Genomic DNA, 17,256 nt, shown 5'->3' with positions numbered 1-17,256 from the left:
TAAAGATCATAGTTCGGAGTGTACACTTGAATAGTGCCAAAAGTTCCAAGTCATTTTTTTTCAATGTAAAATTATACTCTAAATCAACCGCCACAATGATATTCATGACAATCACAATTAAGTCAATAGCTATATGTTAAAAAAGATGAAGAGAAATGTTGATTTTTTTATGAAACGTCCAAAAATTGAATATTCATGTGGAGAAGGGAAATTTGTAAAACAATTTTTAATTATAGTTAGCTAAGACAAAACCCTACAAAAAATGAAATATTCATGTGGAGTAATATTTAAACAGAAATCGTGCCGGAAAAAATGATTCAACAACCTCTAAATACACGAAATATAAACAACAAAACGAAAGAAAGATGATAAACAATAAAATATGCATTTCACTTGATGGAATTAAGAAGGTTGCTTATGTCTAAAAATGTGAATAATGGTAACTATTCGATCGATTTATTTGCAAGGTTGTTAATAAAATCAGTCTATTCACTGAATCACTGGCGCTGTGCAAATGCAACCCTAAAAATATATCGTATTCCTATTGTCTTCATTCTTCCCCAACAAAGAATTAGCCACCCCCTTCTGCGCACCGCCCTTCTGCCGACGCGACTTCCATCTTCTTTCCGTAACCACCTCATTTGCAATCTTCTTCCGCCGCGAAAGGGGGGCTATTGCACCACACAACCACCACCTTCTTGGAGTACTAAATTGAGGTAAATTTTCGGTTACCCTCCGCCCTCACTTGACACTGCCTTTAAAATGTTCTGTAGCTGCTGGACTATTTGAATATGTATGAATTTCTGAGAGCATACCTATTTTATTGGAAGATACGTGTAATGATAATAGATAAATAAGCACCCTTATCATTCATTTTTTCAAATTCTTCCGTTTCTTGGAAGAGCGCTGGTGATAGCCTTTAAATTTGTGTGTAAAAATTTGGTGATTTTTTCTTATTTTTTGTTATCCGTCTTGAATATGTTGCTATTGTACCAGTGTGGAAGTGTACAATCACGATGGCTGGATCTGATTCACAAAAAGAGATACACGGAAATACTAATGAAATGTCACTGGAGGATATCTTGGATGGCACTTCAGCGAGAACAAGACCAATGAGTTATGATGAGATAATGCGTAGAAGAAAAAACAAGGGAGATACAGCTCAACAACTTTCCAGCAGCTCTGGTGCAGTTGATAGTGAATTAGCTCAAGAGAACATGGAGAGGGCATCTGATATTCCAGAATGTCTTCCGCGAATAAGTGATGATTCGAAACCACTGGTTGAAAGCAGAAACATTGATCATGTGAAGGTAAGGTCTAGGAAAAAATCGGATGTTAACGCGTCTAGAAAGAATGAGAATTCGGTCCAGGATAATGCAGACCGATCTCGATATCCTGATGCTAAGTCAAAGGACAGAGGAGACAGGATTCCGAGGCGCGATAGAGTATCAGATGAAATAATTGAGGCAAGAAATCGGGGCAGCAGAAAAACAGAAGACCTATCAAGAGTTTGTTCTGATAATGGACTTGACAAGAGGAAGGATAGTGAATCATATAAACAGGATAGAGTTTCTGAAAGAAGCAGAGTCAAATCTGAAATAGTAAAAGCACAACCACATAAAGATGAGAGACAGATTCACAGAAAGAGGAAAACAGATGAGCAGATAGGCAGTGATTCTGATCATGAGCATAAGAAAAGAGATGTGAGAGATGATAGGAAAACAGATACCTTAAATGCCAGAGGCAGAGAGAAATCTGTAAAGGAAAAGAAACACAAACATCACCATCAAGAAGATAAGTCTAGAGGCAGGGATAGTGTTAAAAAGAATGATTCTGTAAGAAAAGGGACAGAACCAACACGGACATATCTTGAAGGATCCAGGTCAAAAAGAAGACGGTCACAGAGCAAGGATCGCGAAAAAAATGTAGGTAAAAGATCTCTTTCACAGTCACCAAAGGCTTACAAGCACACATCGAAAGATAAAAGTGCAGAACCATCATCTCATTCTACAAAAGACAAATCGGGAAGAGAACACTCTAATGTTGATAACAAGAGGATGTCCAGTACTGGATCTACAAGTTACTACAGGCGTAATACTAATAATTCGAGTGGTCTTGGAGGCTATTCACCTAGAAAGAGAAAAACAGAGGCTGCTGCTAAAACTCCTTCCCCAACTCGTCGTTCTCCAGAGAAAAGAGCTGCTGGATGGGATTTGCAACCTGTTGAAAAAGAGAGTGTGATAGCTACATCCACTCTTTTCAATTTGAATGCTACAAGCCAAAAATTATCACTGTATAATATGGAGTACCCTGTGGCTCCTCCTGTAGTGAAGCCTATTGGAGTTTCTCTCCATTCCATATCTTCACAGCTGCATGCTGTGGAGTCAATTCAGCTAACTCAAGCGACAAGACCTAAGAGGAGGCTTTACCTAGAAAACTTGCCTGTTTCAGCATCTGAGAAAGATTTAATAGAGTGCATTAACAAGCGTTTGTTGTCATCTGGTGTTAACTATGTCCAAGGGACCCAACCTTGTATCAGCTGTATAGTATGTCTCCGTTCGTTTTCTTGATCTATTAATCTGTTCTGCATGTTCATTATGAGCTTAACACTCAGCAAGCTCTTGCTCTTTTTTGAACTGCAGATACATAAGGAAAAGAGTCAAGCTCTTTTAGAGTTTCTGACCCCTGAGGATGCTTCTGCTGCTCTTTCTTTAGATGGAATGTCCTTTTCCGGTTCGGATCTTAAACTCAGACGCCCCAAGGACTATGCTAATGTAACTGTAAGAATCATTTCCATGCTGTTCTCCATTCTTATTATAATCGTTGCTCATATTATGGTAGCTGCTTCTTTCTATTGAGTGATGACTAATGTTTGATAAGTAGATCACAAACTCAGTATTATTACTTGATATTGGTGAAAAGTAATTTTGTGTACTTGAATTTATTTGCATCTCATTCCTATCCTCTTATTGGCATACATGATTTACCTTTCTCATTTGCCTCCTTAAGTCATGTTTGTTTTACTTTCACAAAAAAGACCCGTATTTTAATTTATTGATTTATCAGCTTGGATGGTACAAAATAACAGAAATGGGAATTGTGTTACTCAAAACTGTAGCTTATGTTACTAAGATTATTTGGAAGTTTGCAACTGATACATATATATGATAGGATGAATAAAATGTATGATTTGATTTCTCCCAAATATAATACTTCAATCTTTGCTTTAGTTCTTTGTCACTGGTCCAGTATCCATATGTAGCAATTAGCAAACCTTATGTGTTTTGGCAAATGTTCATGATATGTAAATCTTTTGTAGGGTGGTGATTGTGTCCTATAGCTTCTGATGATTATATTGAATGACTGGGATGAAAGGATGAAATTTCTGTTAAATGAACATCATGATCATGATTTGGCATTGGCTTTTAGGGAACACTGTTTTTTTTTGTGAATCACAATTAGTAATTTGTGCATTCATTACAAAATATAGCCTTTACCATGTTTAGGAAATATACTCTGTATCATACACCTCCCTGTCTATTAGTTGCTCTGAAACTATGAATCTTCATATTCCTCTTTTTGTGCTAACTTTCTTTCTTGCAAACAAACTTCTCCTTCTTGAGCTTTGTAGGATGGTATTGTACTGAGAAAACTACTTACCGATTAAGACTGTTTTCTATCATATTCTTTTAGTTTCTAAGGTACACTGTCATTATTATTCCATGTAGCAGGTTTTCAGACAGTTCCTATTTTCATGCAGACTGGTCCTTCTGACAAATCTGTGGGTGTTGTTGATTCAATCAGTGACATTGTAGAAGATTCACCCCACAAGGTATGCTTTGAAGCATCATAGCTTTCTACTCTCACAAGAGGTGTTTAAAGATGTTGCTTCAGGCACCAACAAATATTGTTCATAATCTTCATATAGGTTAAATATTCATTATGGCATCAAATGTAAGTGTTCTGCTATAAACACTGCTTGGGCTTAAAGTAAAGATCTATAACGGAGACCAGAAAACTAACATGAGTCTGAAGCATGTTTTTAAGTGATAAAAGTTAGTCAGGATGAAGCTCTGAACTGTAAAGATGAGCTGCTAATCTGGTGGCACCAGAACCCTGCTCCTCTCATATTCATTTATTATGTGTTGGAATTTACTCTGGCTTTGATTTTGACAAGGAAGACTAACTCATAACCTATACTCCATGGAGCTAGTTATTGAGTCACTAAAAAGAATGAGTTGGAACCTTTAGCTACCACATAAGATATGAACCACTCAGTATATATATCCAGAGTTCACTCTCATCTATGACACCCATATTCGGATGGCTAAGTCTTCTGGACCAACCTCCCTCTCTAGACATTATCTGGATAAGGTTGTTTTCTGATGTTCTTATTGTTTATTATGCTGTATCAATCTATACTATTTTGTAAAAGGTAATACAGAGTGTTTACTAGTGTATGTAAATTGAGTACAGTGGTTCTCTGTACAGTCTTACTTTTAATTCTTCTCCTGCTATTACTAGTTTACCAGCGAATATTTCCATTTTCTTGACAAGCTTTTGCTTCACTTTTCAGATCTTTATCGGTGGCATATCAAAATTTCTTTCTTCTAGAATGGTAAACTCACATGCAATCTTGTTTTCAGTCAAACTTCTTTTTTGTTTTATTATGTTGCATCTCACTAGTTTTTGAATGCTCTCTTCAGCTTTTGGATATCGCCAGAGCCTTTGGACTCGTAAAAGCATTCCACTTTGAGTTAATCGCTGATACAAATGAACCATGTGCATTTCTTGAGGTACAAATTTAAGGGTTGAAGAGAGTTTTGCAATGTAGTAATTAATGCACAGAGAAAAACTAAATAGGCAATATTCTTAAGTCTTCGGTCTTTCAATTTTTTAGGGAGTGCTACATCTTAAACTTGTCTTCTTTCATCTATGTTCTTTTTAATCTCTCTCTCTCTCTCTTGTGTGTTGTGTGAAACTAATTATTTATCATCTCAGTATGTTGATCATTTAGTGACTTCAAAGGCATGTGCTGGTCTTAATGGCATGGCATTGGGCGGACAAGTCCTAACTGCAGTACTTGCTACTCCAGAACCTGATATGGTGGGTGTATTTTATCTCTACTGACTTGTCACATTTGAGTGAATGTTAAAGGTTTTATTTTTTTCCTAGAAATTTCTCAAACAATCAATGGCCATTGTTTTGTTAGGAAAATGCTGGAAAATTGCCTACTTATGAGATCCCTGAACATGCAAAGCCCCTTATCAAGAAGCCTACTACTGTTTTAAAGCTGAAGAATGTGGTAGTGTATCTTATATCTTATTATGTTTATTCTAATTCACGTTCTAATGCTATAGTATGACCAATTCCCTTACAATTTGCAGTTCAACCCTGATGACCTCATTTCATTGTCCGAATTGGAACTAGAAGAAATATTGGAAGATATAAGGCTGGAGTGTTCCAGGTTGACATAACTAAATGGTCGAGTGATTTCAGTACTTTTTGTTGTTGCTCTACTTTTCTTACCTTTCCTTTATACTGTAGGTTTGGTATGGTGAGATCTATTAATGTTGCCAAGAAAACAAATGCTGCTGGCACCATGGAATTGAATGAGATAAGTAACGCGAGTGCTTGTACTGATGCATATGACTTTCACTTTGCAAATAGGAGCCATAGAGTCGAACAACCCAGTGAGAGTACATCTGGGGTTAGAGAGTTCGAGAAATCAGAAACTCTGGAGGCCCCAACTGAACTGGAGAATAATATTCGAATTTTGGAAGAGAAAAGTGGTTGTGATAATATTACTGGCTCATCTGATGTGTCAAGTGGATCACTTGAGCCCGATAATATAACTAGGTCCCCGGTGGCTGATGAAAGCTTGTCTAATGAGATAACTGCCGGCAATATTGCAAGATATGAAGTATGTGAACTACCATTCAATGGTGAAGATGCTTCTTTCAAAGAATCTGCAAGCCAATCAAACCCAGAAGATTTTACTGGAGAATCTGGGAATCAACAACATACTTCAGATACTGAGCAGATGACCAAATGTAATAATTCCAGTTCTACTTCTGTAATGAACTATGAACTTGAGAACAAACCATCTACCAAAAACTTGATAGAAGACCATAATGCAAAACCACAGAGATCTGAGCAAGCGTTGGATATTGAAGAGAGAAATGAAGTAGTAAATGTTGAGTTGGATAGCATTGACAGAAAACAATTGGATGCTCCAGGGGAAGGTGATAGAAAAAATGTTTTTGTGGATCTTGAGCATATCTTTGAGCCTGGCTCGGTTATTCTAGAATATAGAAGATTGGAAGCTGCTTGTGTGGCCGCACATTCTCTACACGGACGTACATTTGATGGGCGTGTTGTGACTGTGGAATACGTTGGTCATGACTTGTATCAGATGAGGTTCCGCAGGTAACATAGGCTGATGCCGTAGAATGATACGGGCATGGCTAGCTGAGGGTGCAGAACTGAGGTGAGAAGCCAGCTTTTGCTCTGATAATATTTTGTTATTCTAGTTTTCGTCCCATTTGGGTTCTCTGGCAACCCGCATGCGGTGCTCTCACCATCAGGCGCCATCTTTTGCCATTTCCATGACTAAGTAGAATGGTTGGCACTTGAAAGTGTGACATCGTTGATTAGATTTGTCATGTATAACACTCATTTTTTATTTTCTTTTCATTACTTGTGTTTTTCTGCCAGAAATTGGGTGCAATATCGTTGTATTGTAATCTTGTGCTGGTTCATTTATAACTAAAGATCGAAACTTCTCTAAAACAATAAATTTAGGCCTGTTTCCATATTTTGTCAATAGTGTGAATGTAGTGTGTATATAGTGTCTAGTGTGTCCAATGTGTATAGAGTGGTGTTTGAGGTGTGTAGTGTGTGAAGGTACTCAATTTTATAGTAGGAACTATTTGAAATTTCAATTATCTACTTTGATATGGAATTCAAATTGTAGAATTGAGAGAAATTATAATTATAATTAAATTACAAATCTAAATACATTTTGCAGTACTAAACATTGAATTTGACTGGCATATTCCATCATAGCAGAGCCTAAATTTGGTTGAATTAATTTTGCATTTTTGTAATCTTGTTAATTACTCCTACCACCTATGACAGATGAGGACTCATCAAATTCAGAATCCGATCAATCTGCACTGGCAACTTTTCTAAACATGTTAACTCAGAAACTACAGGTTTCCAAACCACGATAATAACATCTCACTACTGTAGTAAAGCCTTTCATTCATTGATAGTGTAATTCTTGTCTCACTCCCCAGTGATGCTTTTTTTTTTTCTATTTATTTAGAAAAAAAAGACGATTTCAAATTCTGCACAAGGATCATGTTCATAGAATGAGAAATTGGTGTTCAATTATTTATAAATAGTAGAATTGATTCAATATTACTACTTCTATTAAAACGAACTATAACGGTTGTTGAATGAGAGTATTGGTGTTAAATAGTCGTACTAAATTATGGCTACATATAGATTATATAAAAAGTGAATTAATTTAATTAGCACACAATAACATAGAGTTATCTATTAACATCAAAGTTATCAAACAGTTTAAATTAGTAATTTGACCTGTTTCATATACATATGTTTATTTTGCTACGAGGAATAAATTTCAAATTCACACTCTCACCCAACCAGGTCCTTTATAATATGCACATGCTTTAGTTAATTAGTAGTAGTACTACTAAATTTAATTTAATTTAATTAAATTAATTGTTAAATAATACTTGCACCAAATAAAAGTTGGTGAATACACAGATTGATTTGCTACTTCTTCTTCACCTTCTCGCTCTGCTCTGTATGACCTTCCAGTTTACCTTCTCTCTCATTCTCTCATTTCCCACCTTCCATTTCCAATTCCCCTTTTAATAGTAAATTTTTTAACACGGCGTATTCCATTTCCATCCAACAGTTTTTTGTTGTATTGGAAAACAAATTTGTGCCATCAAATATTTTCGCCCCACCATGCAAAAAAAAAATCTGGCCTTTTCCGTTTCCAGCGTCTTCATAGTCCCTCATGTTGACTTTCTTTATCGGAATATGTAGAAAAGAGTCTCCTTTTTCATGGGTTTTCTGATCCTTTTTGATCCCGTTAATTTTTTTATTTAACCCCGCCTCATCATCTATCATCTTCGCCCATTAGTGTTTTTATTTTTGGTTTTTGATTAGAATATTTGTGGAAAATTATCTAGTGGGTGCATTTTTGTTGGGTCATTTAGGTTAATGGGTTTGAAATGGATCTGAAGGGAGTGCACTGAAATTTGAGATTTTCTTTGTTTTGATTATCTTGATTGCCTTAGTTTCATTTTCAATTGATCATTTGGAAATCAAGAATGGATCATGTCATTGGAGGAAAGTTTAAGCTGGGGAGGAAAATTGGTGGGGGGTCTTTTGGGGAGCTTTATTTGGGTAATTTCAATAACTTTTTGTAGCTTTGCTTCATGTGATTGGTATTGTAAGTTTATATAACATTCACATTTTCATTCAGGAACGCATGCACAAACTGGTGAAGAAGTGGCCGTGAAGCTGGTGAGTGATTCCCTTTTTCTTAATCTCTAATAACATGAAACATAATTTTAAGGGAGATGTTTTTTTTAATATGATCAATGATGTGCTTTATGTAGTCTATTTTATTTGAAATTTGTTGTGTCTTTGATCTATGAACACACAAAAAATGTTTCTTTCAGGAATCTGTTAAGACTAGACACCCTCAGCTTTATTATGAATCGAAGTTGTATATGCTTCTTCGAGGCGGAAGTGAGTTTTTCCCATGGTTTGTAGTTGGTGGTGTGAAAACTTCAGAGCAAGCTCATTAATCTGTAGTTTGTTTTGTGAAGCTGGAGTTCCCGAGCTTAGATGGTTTGGAGTTGAAGGTGAGTACAATGCCATGGTTATTGATCTTCTTGGACCAAGCTTGGAAGATTTGTTTAACTATTGCAATAGGAAGTTCTCACTGAAAACAGTTCTCATGCTTGCTGATCAATTGGTGAGTTTGAGTCCACTACAAAACGTATTTTATCTGCTTGTTTGAAGCTGTTATTTGCTCATCACCTCCTTTTGATTGTAGATTAATAGAGTGGAGTTCATGCACTCCAGAGGTTTTCTCCACCGTGATATAAAGCCAGATAACTTCTTAATGGGCTTGGGACGCAAAGCGAATCAGGTGGTGATGGGTTCGTTTTCAGTTGAATATGCATAGCTAATATTCTGTTTATTGTTATTTACTATCTTCAATCTACTCAAGATCACTTCTTTTATTATTGAGTTTTAAAGGATGTTGCCAGATAGCGAGTACTCATTCATTTTCACTGTATTGAGAGTAAAATTTTATAGCATTAGTAATGCCATATATTAAGGATTCATTCATCAATTAAAGCTAAGAATTTCGGAATGAGTAGTAGTATGATATCTGAATGAGGTTGTTCAAGTTTAGCCTGCCGAAAAGATATATTGAAAAATAAGATGAAGATTTCATGAGATATTCTTGCATGCCTTAACCTGCTGTAACTCAATTTATTGTCATTTTTGTAACAGGTATACATTATTGACTATGGACTTGCAAAGAAATACAGAGATCTTCACACCCACAAGCACATACCATACAGGTGTTTACTACTTGATCAACATTATCGTGTTTGTCTATTTTACTTTTCTCACACTTGCCTACACATCACCTCTATCAGCCTGAGTTTAAGAATGAGAAATGTCAAATACTTGGTTGGATGATGTTGAATTCTGCTTGTGTAAAAATAATCAAATACTTCCTCTCTTTTTACAGGGAAAACAAAAATCTTACTGGTACAGCTCGTTATGCTAGTGTTAACACTCATCTTGGAATTGGTGAGTGCAGCCCACAATCACATACCATCCTACTTTTACTTATTTTTATTTAGTTTTTTTTTTTCAAAATTTTGTAAGAGTATAGGAAGAAACTTCGAGGACATCTTCTTTCTACTTAAATTCTGTGTCTAATTTTTTGTTTCAGAACAAAGCAGAAGGGATGATTTGGAGTCTCTTGGCTATGTCCTCATGTATTTTATCCGGGGAAGGTTGGTGGAATAGCATCTACATTTCGACCATTCTTCAATATCCAGCAAACACAATCCTAACTTAAAAAAAAAATTGTTGTAGTCTTCCCTGGCAAGGACTGAAAGCTGGCACAAAGAAGCAGAAATATGACAGTATCAGTGAGAAGAAGATGCTTACGACGATGGAAGTATTGCAGCTTGCTTAACCTGGTTAACTATATAGCTTTTGTCCAAAAAGTGAATTTTCTTATTATGTGTATTTTTTTGGCAGGTGCTTTGTAAATCCTACCCATCTGAGTTTCTATCATATTTTCATTATTGCCGTTCATTAAGATTTGAAGACAAGCCTGATTATTCATATCTGAGAAGACTTTTCCGAGAACTATTTATTCGAGAAGGTAAAAGGATATCCGTGCTTACATATTTTGTGCTCCTCTTTTTTTGTCTTTCATGGTTAGTCTTATACACCAGGGATTGGTTTCCTCTACTGTAATGATTTTCAGTTGATGACTTGTACTAATTGAGCAGGTTATCAGTTTGATTATGTGTTTGACTGGACCATATTGAAGTACCCCCAAATCGGATCCAGCTCTCGAACACGAGTGAGTATTCACATTCACATTTTTCTTCGCAAGAGGCTAGTTAATTGCAAAAGTAGCTCGAATCTTGAATGATTTCTATATGCAGCAAACTGGGAAACCACCTGCAAATGCTGGACCATCTTCAGAAAGGGTGGAAAAGACACCAGGTATGTGAGGCTTCTAGCCAATATATTGAAAGATGGGTGGTTCATTATTTGGTAATCAACCCTCAAGTTGCTGCTGATTATAGCCCAAATAGCATAAACCTACACTGCTGGCACACGAACTTAGTTTTTTGAGCAAGTGAAGTGATGTTTTTCAATTAGACACTGGAGTCGTTCGAATTGTATTCGATGCAATCAATCTCCTAGGCTGATGAATTGCTTCGGAATTGCATGATAGTGAAACAAGAAGTTCGAGAGAGACTTTCTGGTGCGGTTGAGGCATTTGCCAGGAGAAACGGTGCTAGTCATGGAGATCAGTTGAGGCACAACAAATCTGCAGAGGATGTCCCATCATCCAAAGATGTGGTAAGGCAGTAGTAATTCATGAAAATCATTTCATCCAATCTAATAGTTGATAAAACTTAATTATCTGTTTTGATCAGCAAGCTGATTCTGAAAAAGGGCGAATATCCCGGAATAGTGCCACAAAGAGGGCAGTGGCATCGAGCAGCCGGCCCAACACTTCAGGTGGAGGCCGCCTGACAACCACTCAAAGACTACAGCCTGGTGCTACAAGAGGCGCCCGAGATGAAACTCTCAGAAGCTTCGAGCTGTTGACAATTGGGACGGGGAAAAGGAAATAGTGGACATGTTGCAGCTCTGCACAGTTTTGTCTGGGGACCAAGAACGAGCTATGGAGGTTCCCCGTTGGCCTTACCTGCCTCACAGGTTCATGGTTCGGGATCCCTGTTCCCATTACAGAGCAGAACGTTAGTTAACGTCGTCGATATATTCCGTCTTCATCTCTCTCTTTCCTTTCTTACCTTGTCTAGTCATATGCATATTGTCATGTAACACACCAGGGTGACTATGTTAATGCCATTGGAATTATTTATATTATGTAACATTCATCTTATTATCTCAGTGATAAGGTTCTTTGCTTTGCGTCAAATTGAAAATAAAGATTTATTCTTTTCACCACACGCTCCACCACTTGTGCAAATAGTGAAAATAGATTATTTTTATAGAGATACCAAATAGACAAGACTGCAATGGTGCTGCAAAACCAAAATTGTGAGTAGTAAAGAATCGCCTTAAATTAAGTTTTTGACTAGTTCAAATACAAACATACTCCCAAAGCATCTTATTTTACTATATTTCGATGATGAAAAAGTTTATAAATAAATTTATTGTTTTAATTTTGGTATGTCCATTCTATATTTGTAAAGTTTTTATTTGAATCTTTTTTTTAAACTAATAATATCTCAATTATTTTTATCTCTTACCTTATAAATTTGGCATTAAATAGATTTTAGGGCTTAAACTTAAAGTATTTATTTACTTAGATTGTGTTGAAGAGGAAAATCTGTTTCTCTTTTTTACTCTGTTTCCCCAGCCACTCTCATTCGTTATTTGCTCGCAATTTTGAGATCGATAATGAAGGGAGAAGAAGAGAGAGAGCGAATTCCAATTAAGGAGAGGCCCGAATGGGCTGATGTCCGGCCGGTACCGCAAGACGACGGCCCGAATCCAGTGGTGCCGATTGATTACACCGACGACTTCACTGAAACCATGGATTACTTTAGAGCAGTATACTTAGCCGATGAGCGATCCCCGCGCGCACTTCACCTCACTAAAGAGGCCATTCTTCTCAACTCCGGCAATTACACTGTAATTTCTCTATTCATCGTCTTCCCCAAATTCACTGCAACTGGAATGGAAAGGATGTAATTTAATTAAATATTTAACTACTGCTTCGATCGCTTATATCTGGATACCATTCTCTTTCTCTATGCGTGTTCGGATTATTGACCTATGACTGCTAACTTTTGTAATTGAACATTTGTAAGCATAAACCTCTATTTGTATTATTTCAGAAGTTTATATAACACGGAAATTCTGAGAGGAAGGCTCTGCTAAGGACTTTTGCTTTACATATTGCTAGTTGTTAATGTCCAAGTTATTATTCATGTTTGTTGTTATTCTTCGGTTCAAGATTCTTTGTTTTATACACTGAATCATAGTACAAAACTTAGAAATCTAGTTAGGGCTAGATGGGTGAGTTTTTATGCTTATTTGCTGTGGGCTGACTGGTATTGTGACTATTTTCTAGAATATGTTTCATTAATTTTCTACTTTGTTAGGTCTGGCAATTCAGGCGTCTGATACTTGATGCGCTTAATGCCGATTTACATGAGGAACTGCAATTTCTTGACCAGATTACAAGAGAAAATGCCAAAAACTATCAGATCTGGTAAACAATGTTATTATACTCATCATCTTTGTCTTGCATGTCTAATTGAGTTTTATAGTTTGATGGATGCTTAAAAAGCACTGGTATTATTAGATAATTACTTCTATTTCATTGTGAGTGTTTCATGACAAACTGAATCCTGGAGGTTCTCTTGCTTTAAATTAGGTATAGATATTGCTTATATGGCACCCTGAAACTTAGTGTAATATAATAAGAACTTGGTTAAGTTATCTGATATTTGCAATTGCATACATACTAAACACATAATGCAGTGGTAGAAGCCTAAGAAGACTCAGTTCACTACCAGAATTATCAAGAATTAAAGGATAAATATTTGGGAAAGTTCATTTGGAAGTTCCTGAAGAATGAAGTGTAATCACCATAGTTCTCAAGAACAAAAGGATGAATATTTAGAATATCTATTTGAAGTTCCTTTTTTTCATTCTTTTTTTCAAAATTCTTTTGCTAAGACCTCCCATCCCATGATAGTGTGCTTCATTCGCCCGACCGTCCTAGGGTTATAACCAAAGGCTTATGGTAAAAGATTTGCTAATGATATGGTACTGCTGAATCCTGAATGATGAAGAGTTTTCAATTGTTTCTTGATTTTAATCATGTTGGATGATATTGTTAATCACTGAACTTTTAGGTATCACAGACGGTGGCTTGCTGAGAAGCTCGGGGAACATGTTGCAAGTAAGGAGCATGAATTCAGCCGGGAAATATTCTGTAAAGATGCAAAGAACTATCATGCTTGGTCCCATAGGCAGGTCTGTGTGTTGTATTTCCTTGAAGATAGCAAAGAGTCTCATGCATAGAACTCATCTTTTATTGTATTTCGCTTGTTGAAGTAAAATTTTTGTATGCAGTGGGTTCTTCAGGCTCTTGGAGGATGGGAAGGTGAGCTTTCTTACTGCAGTGAACTCATTAAAGACGACATTTTCAATAATTCTGCTTGGAATCAGGTACTCCATAAGATTTATTTTTCTGGCATTTGGGTCCTGTTCAACATATTTCTTCAGATTTGCATTGAGTGGTGAAAATGGCTTGTTTTCTGATTGTTGTTTGTATAACCATGTATTTTACACACTTGAATCTTGACTTTTAATAGCCTTGTGGTTTATTAGCTTAGAGGATGTATGAAAAAATCGTAGGCCTATGGATAGGCTTGTGAAATGGGTAAATATAAAGCAAAAGCAGTGTAGTAGGTTTTGTTATACTAGAGTATCAATGAGACCCTGAATTCTAGCCGTTGTGCTAATCAAAAGAATTACAGAGTTATTGATTGAACTGATAAATTTACTTCCTAGGTATTGATTTGTTTAATTCGTATCATATTTTTGCAGAGATATTTTGTTGTAAGTAAATCTCCTCTCCTAGGAGGGTTAGAGGTTATGAGGGACTCTGAAGTTGCTTATGCAATTGAAGCCATTTTAACCAAACCTGAGAATGAAAGCCCTTGGAGATATCTCCGTGGTCTTCACAAGAATGATGGTAAATCTTTGGCAAACGATCCCCGAGTGGCATCGGTCTGCTTGGACGTTTTGACGGGCAAAACAGATTATATTCATGCTCTGAACATGATTCTCGATCTTCTTTGTCATCGCCATCAGCCGAGCAAAGAGTTGAAAGATGCCGTTGATGCTGTGTCTCCAGACCCGAATCTTTCAGATGTTGGCTTAGCTGAGAAAGTGTGTTCTATCTTGAAGTTAGTCGATCCCATGAGATCAAATTACTGGGAGTGGCGAAAGAGCACTGTTCCTGCTCAAGATTAAACTATTCAGAGTTAGAAAAGATTGTCTTGTTTAAGTAGAATGTATAACAAGCTGATTTTTATTTTTGGATTTTTCCACCTCTTCTCTCTCTATTATTTATGTGTATGACATTTAACTTCTCTCTCATCCACCCCCATTCCTGCAGCTCTCCATGTTGTGCTCAAAGGCCAACAAACATCTCTCTTATCATTACATAGCATTGTCACAGACAATCAGAATTGCAATGGTGATTTTATTGGTACAAGTTAGAAACATAAACATGGGTTGATTCATGAGTTTTTACAGGATTTTTCTTGAAAAAACAAAAAAAATGAGTAGCTCCTGATAATATTAGTACAATACTAGTGTCCGAAAGAATTAAGAAAAACAAATCTTGATTTAGAGAAGCACAAAGTGGTTTCTTCTTCATTGATGTGCAGCATTAGGTAAGCAACAACTTAGAGGAGCTACAAATGGACACCGTCATGAAGATTTCATATTGTCCAATCCACAACTTGCCTGCACCAACCACAATATTCATATCATCAAATCAAGATTTTGATGTACAAATGAATTTGATTTGTGAAATAATCTTACAAGAAACTTGTGGATCTTTCGTAGGATTGGCGAGAAGTCCGTGCAGAACTTGTGCATGTCGCCATTGGTATCATCGGTTGTGCCTAAAGCCTCCATGAATTTCTTTCTGTCAGGTGCAAGCTTCAGAGCAACCTTTTCCCAACAATAAATTAGAGGTTTTATTTTTATAACACACAGATAACAATTGAAAAGTAGAGTCGACTTTAAATTTAATGTTGCAATTACCGTAAAACTTGAAGAAGCAAGCCAGCCATGCCATTCCTTCAAGGTTTTGGCATATGCGTCGTTATAAACTTGAGACATCGACCAATCTTGATGCTCAACTAGATTGCGGAATAGCTCAACGATGAAATCCATCGCTCTGCAATCATATATATTAACCTTCAAAACTAGTAGTAGTCTTTTTTCTTTCATGTGTGAGAAATAGAAATAGAAGAAAAAGGTTGCACCTGGTGAGCCAGAGGAGTCCATTGGTGCAACTGGAAGATGACTTGGCAGTTGAGGTTTCAACTTCAGCTTGCACCAAGTTGAATAGGTAATTAAATCTTGATGGATTTGAATCATACTTAGACTCCAGCCTCTACACTTTCAAAAAATGAACCATCTTTATTTACACTATATCACTTGTTTTGCTTCTATTTTTGCTTAATACTAAAAGATTCAGTTGTTTAACAACTTGGTAGCATCACAACTGTAAAATCCAACACCAATGTTCTTCACATACGCCGCATTTCAAGTGTTTTAACGAAATTACCACACCCTTAGATAATAGCAAAACATTATCTAACATAGTATTAATTTCCAGCAAGTGTGAGGACTTGCCAACATTGTTCTTGGCTTGCTAGCATGTCCCGCGTCTGCAGAAAATCTATGGGCACTTTCGTTCGGAAATTTTTTACGGGATATTTCTAAGATAGTGGGTGTCTTTTGACAATTATCTAAAAGTTGTGACATTTTTGTTAGACGCTAAAACAATATTTCAAAATTGAATATTATATGTCAAAACACAACATATTTGTAGATAGCTAAAAAAGAAAATCTTACCGATATATTACCACCAATGTCAGATTTTACCACTATCATCGCAGCGCCAAATTTATCTATTATTGGAGAATACAAAGAAGTTAACTCGTATTCTTGGTAAAAAAACAAAAAAGATAAATCTTGATTTTTAAATATTATTGAATTTGTTCAACCATTTTATTGACAGCCTGGATTAAAAAAAAATGGGCCAACCCGATACATTTTCAGCACATAAGAAAATCAATAATTTAGGATTGAAAGAATATGAAAATGGAAAATAATAAGCATAAAAAGGAACCTAAAATTGGCAAAACAAGTTTGCAGACATCCAAGAAAGGCTTGGTCATGAGATCTCCATGATCAGATTTCACATGTTTTAACCCTTCCACACAGTCACTGAACACACTACTTTCTGCCATTTCTTTCTGCAAAATTCAACAAAATGTAGATCCCGTCAAATAAATATTGCTGTGAAATTCATTGATCAATAGTAAATATGTGAAAACTTTTGCAAAAAATTCATTTACCAGAGGATGGGGATCAAGAACCAATCCTAACAGAACTGTGGATTACATATGGGGTTAAAATTCAAATGATTCTGGTAATATTAAATATTCTTGTTTCATATTATTATTTCCACTAAAAGAAAAAGAAAAAGAAATAGAAAATGGGAATCCATGTTGCTAAGTTGGTCGGAGTGCCTGGAGGATCGGATTTTCATCCAATTTTCACTCATATCTTTTATTTTTACGTTACGTAGTAAAATAAAACATGCTACTTAATATTCATGCATGCATAACATAATTTAAACATTAT

The 17,256-nt window shown here is 36.1% G+C and overlaps 4 protein-coding genes across 5 annotated transcripts; 3 read left to right on the top strand and 1 right to left on the bottom strand.

Annotated features, from left to right (window-relative positions):
• The first annotated feature begins 490 nt into the window (after positions 1–490).
• On the top strand, positions 491–6,792 carry LOC121808390. The gene is made up of 10 exons (XM_042208856.1): positions 491–716; positions 997–2,546; positions 2,643–2,780; positions 3,761–3,832; positions 4,577–4,618; positions 4,707–4,796; positions 5,002–5,106; positions 5,213–5,305; positions 5,388–5,467; positions 5,548–6,792. Exons 2-10 carry the CDS (start codon positions 1,017–1,019, stop codon positions 6,431–6,433), a joined length of 3,036 nt encoding a protein of 1,011 aa, XP_042064790.1. The 5' UTR covers positions 491–716; positions 997–1,016; the 3' UTR covers positions 6,434–6,792.
• Positions 6,793–7,734: 942 nt separating this feature from the next.
• LOC121808636 (casein kinase 1-like protein 10) lies at positions 7,735–11,764 on the top strand. 2 transcript variants are annotated; one of them, XM_042209220.1, is made up of 14 exons: positions 7,735–8,448; positions 8,528–8,568; positions 8,727–8,796; positions 8,877–9,025; positions 9,107–9,202; positions 9,574–9,644; positions 9,818–9,879; positions 10,025–10,088; positions 10,171–10,255; positions 10,339–10,465; positions 10,596–10,669; positions 10,755–10,815; positions 11,051–11,178; positions 11,256–11,764. In XM_042209220.1, exons 1-14 carry the CDS (start codon positions 8,373–8,375, stop codon positions 11,454–11,456), a joined length of 1,305 nt encoding a protein of 434 aa, XP_042065154.1. In that variant the 5' UTR covers positions 7,735–8,372; the 3' UTR covers positions 11,457–11,764. The 2 variants fall into 2 exon arrangements, with proteins under 2 accessions (XP_042065154.1, XP_042065155.1); XM_042209221.1 differs by lacking the exon at positions 7,735–8,448 and having other exon boundaries at positions 8,539–8,568; positions 8,863–9,025.
• Positions 11,765–12,159: 395 nt separating this feature from the next.
• Positions 12,160–14,933, top strand: LOC121809933 (protein farnesyltransferase/geranylgeranyltransferase type-1 subunit alpha-like). Its single transcript, XM_042210781.1, has 5 exons — positions 12,160–12,483; positions 12,957–13,066; positions 13,716–13,836; positions 13,936–14,031; positions 14,413–14,933. Exons 1-5 carry the CDS (start codon positions 12,250–12,252, stop codon positions 14,839–14,841), a joined length of 990 nt encoding a protein of 329 aa, XP_042066715.1. The 5' UTR covers positions 12,160–12,249; the 3' UTR covers positions 14,842–14,933.
• Positions 14,934–15,202: 269 nt separating this feature from the next.
• Positions 15,203–17,065, bottom strand: LOC121809610 (glycolipid transfer protein 1-like). Its single transcript, XM_042210331.1, has 7 exons — positions 16,968–17,065; positions 16,739–16,865; positions 16,462–16,517; positions 15,867–15,997; positions 15,643–15,778; positions 15,418–15,549; positions 15,203–15,339 (listed from the first exon to the last, which is right to left on the bottom strand). Exons 2-7 carry the CDS (start codon positions 16,857–16,859, stop codon positions 15,304–15,306), a joined length of 612 nt encoding a protein of 203 aa, XP_042066265.1. The 5' UTR covers positions 16,860–16,865; positions 16,968–17,065; the 3' UTR covers positions 15,203–15,303.
• Between the last annotated feature and the right edge of the window lie 191 nt (positions 17,066–17,256).

This window comes from Salvia splendens, chromosome 6, assembly GCF_004379255.2.
Source record: "Salvia splendens isolate huo1 chromosome 6, SspV2, whole genome shotgun sequence".
In the NCBI taxonomy this organism is placed as follows: Eukaryota; Viridiplantae; Streptophyta; class Magnoliopsida; order Lamiales; family Lamiaceae; genus Salvia; species Salvia splendens.
The sequence above is the reverse complement of the archived record's forward strand: the minus strand, read 5'-3'. Positions and strand labels throughout refer to the sequence as shown.

Excerpts from the sequence above, each read along its gene's own strand:
- LOC121808636 (XM_042209220.1), top strand. The coding sequence starts at position 8,373 with ATGGATCATGTCATTGGAGGAAAGTTTAAGCTGGGGAGGAAAATTGGT. Across the intron at positions 8,797-8,876 it reads TATGCTTCTTCGAGGCGGAA|CTGGAGTTCCCGAGCTTAGA; the intron begins GTGAGTTTTTCC and ends TGTTTTGTGAAG. Across the intron at positions 9,645-9,817 it reads CACAAGCACATACCATACAG|GGAAAACAAAAATCTTACTG; the intron begins GTGTTTACTACT and ends CTCTTTTTACAG.
- LOC121808390 (XM_042208856.1), top strand. The coding sequence starts at position 1,017 with ATGGCTGGATCTGATTCACAAAAAGAGATACACGGAAATACTAATGAA. Across the intron at positions 4,619-4,706 it reads AATTTCTTTCTTCTAGAATG|CTTTTGGATATCGCCAGAGC; the intron begins GTAAACTCACAT and ends TGCTCTCTTCAG. Across the intron at positions 5,468-5,547 it reads ATAAGGCTGGAGTGTTCCAG|GTTTGGTATGGTGAGATCTA; the intron begins GTTGACATAACT and ends TTTATACTGTAG.
- LOC121809933 (XM_042210781.1), top strand. The coding sequence starts at position 12,250 with ATGAAGGGAGAAGAAGAGAGAGAGCGAATTCCAATTAAGGAGAGGCCC. Across the intron at positions 13,067-13,715 it reads GCCAAAAACTATCAGATCTG|GTATCACAGACGGTGGCTTG; the intron begins GTAAACAATGTT and ends CTGAACTTTTAG. Across the intron at positions 14,032-14,412 it reads ATAATTCTGCTTGGAATCAG|AGATATTTTGTTGTAAGTAA; the intron begins GTACTCCATAAG and ends ATATTTTTGCAG.
- LOC121809610 (XM_042210331.1), bottom strand. The coding sequence starts at position 16,859 with ATGGCAGAAAGTAGTGTGTTCAGTGACTGTGTGGAAGGGTTAAAACAT. Across the intron at positions 16,518-16,738 it reads ACTTGTTTTGCCAATTTTAG|ATAAATTTGGCGCTGCGATG; the intron begins GTTCCTTTTTAT and ends CTCCAATAATAG. Across the intron at positions 15,550-15,642 it reads TTGCTTCTTCAAGTTTTACG|GTTGCTCTGAAGCTTGCACC; the intron begins GTAATTGCAACA and ends TGTTGGGAAAAG.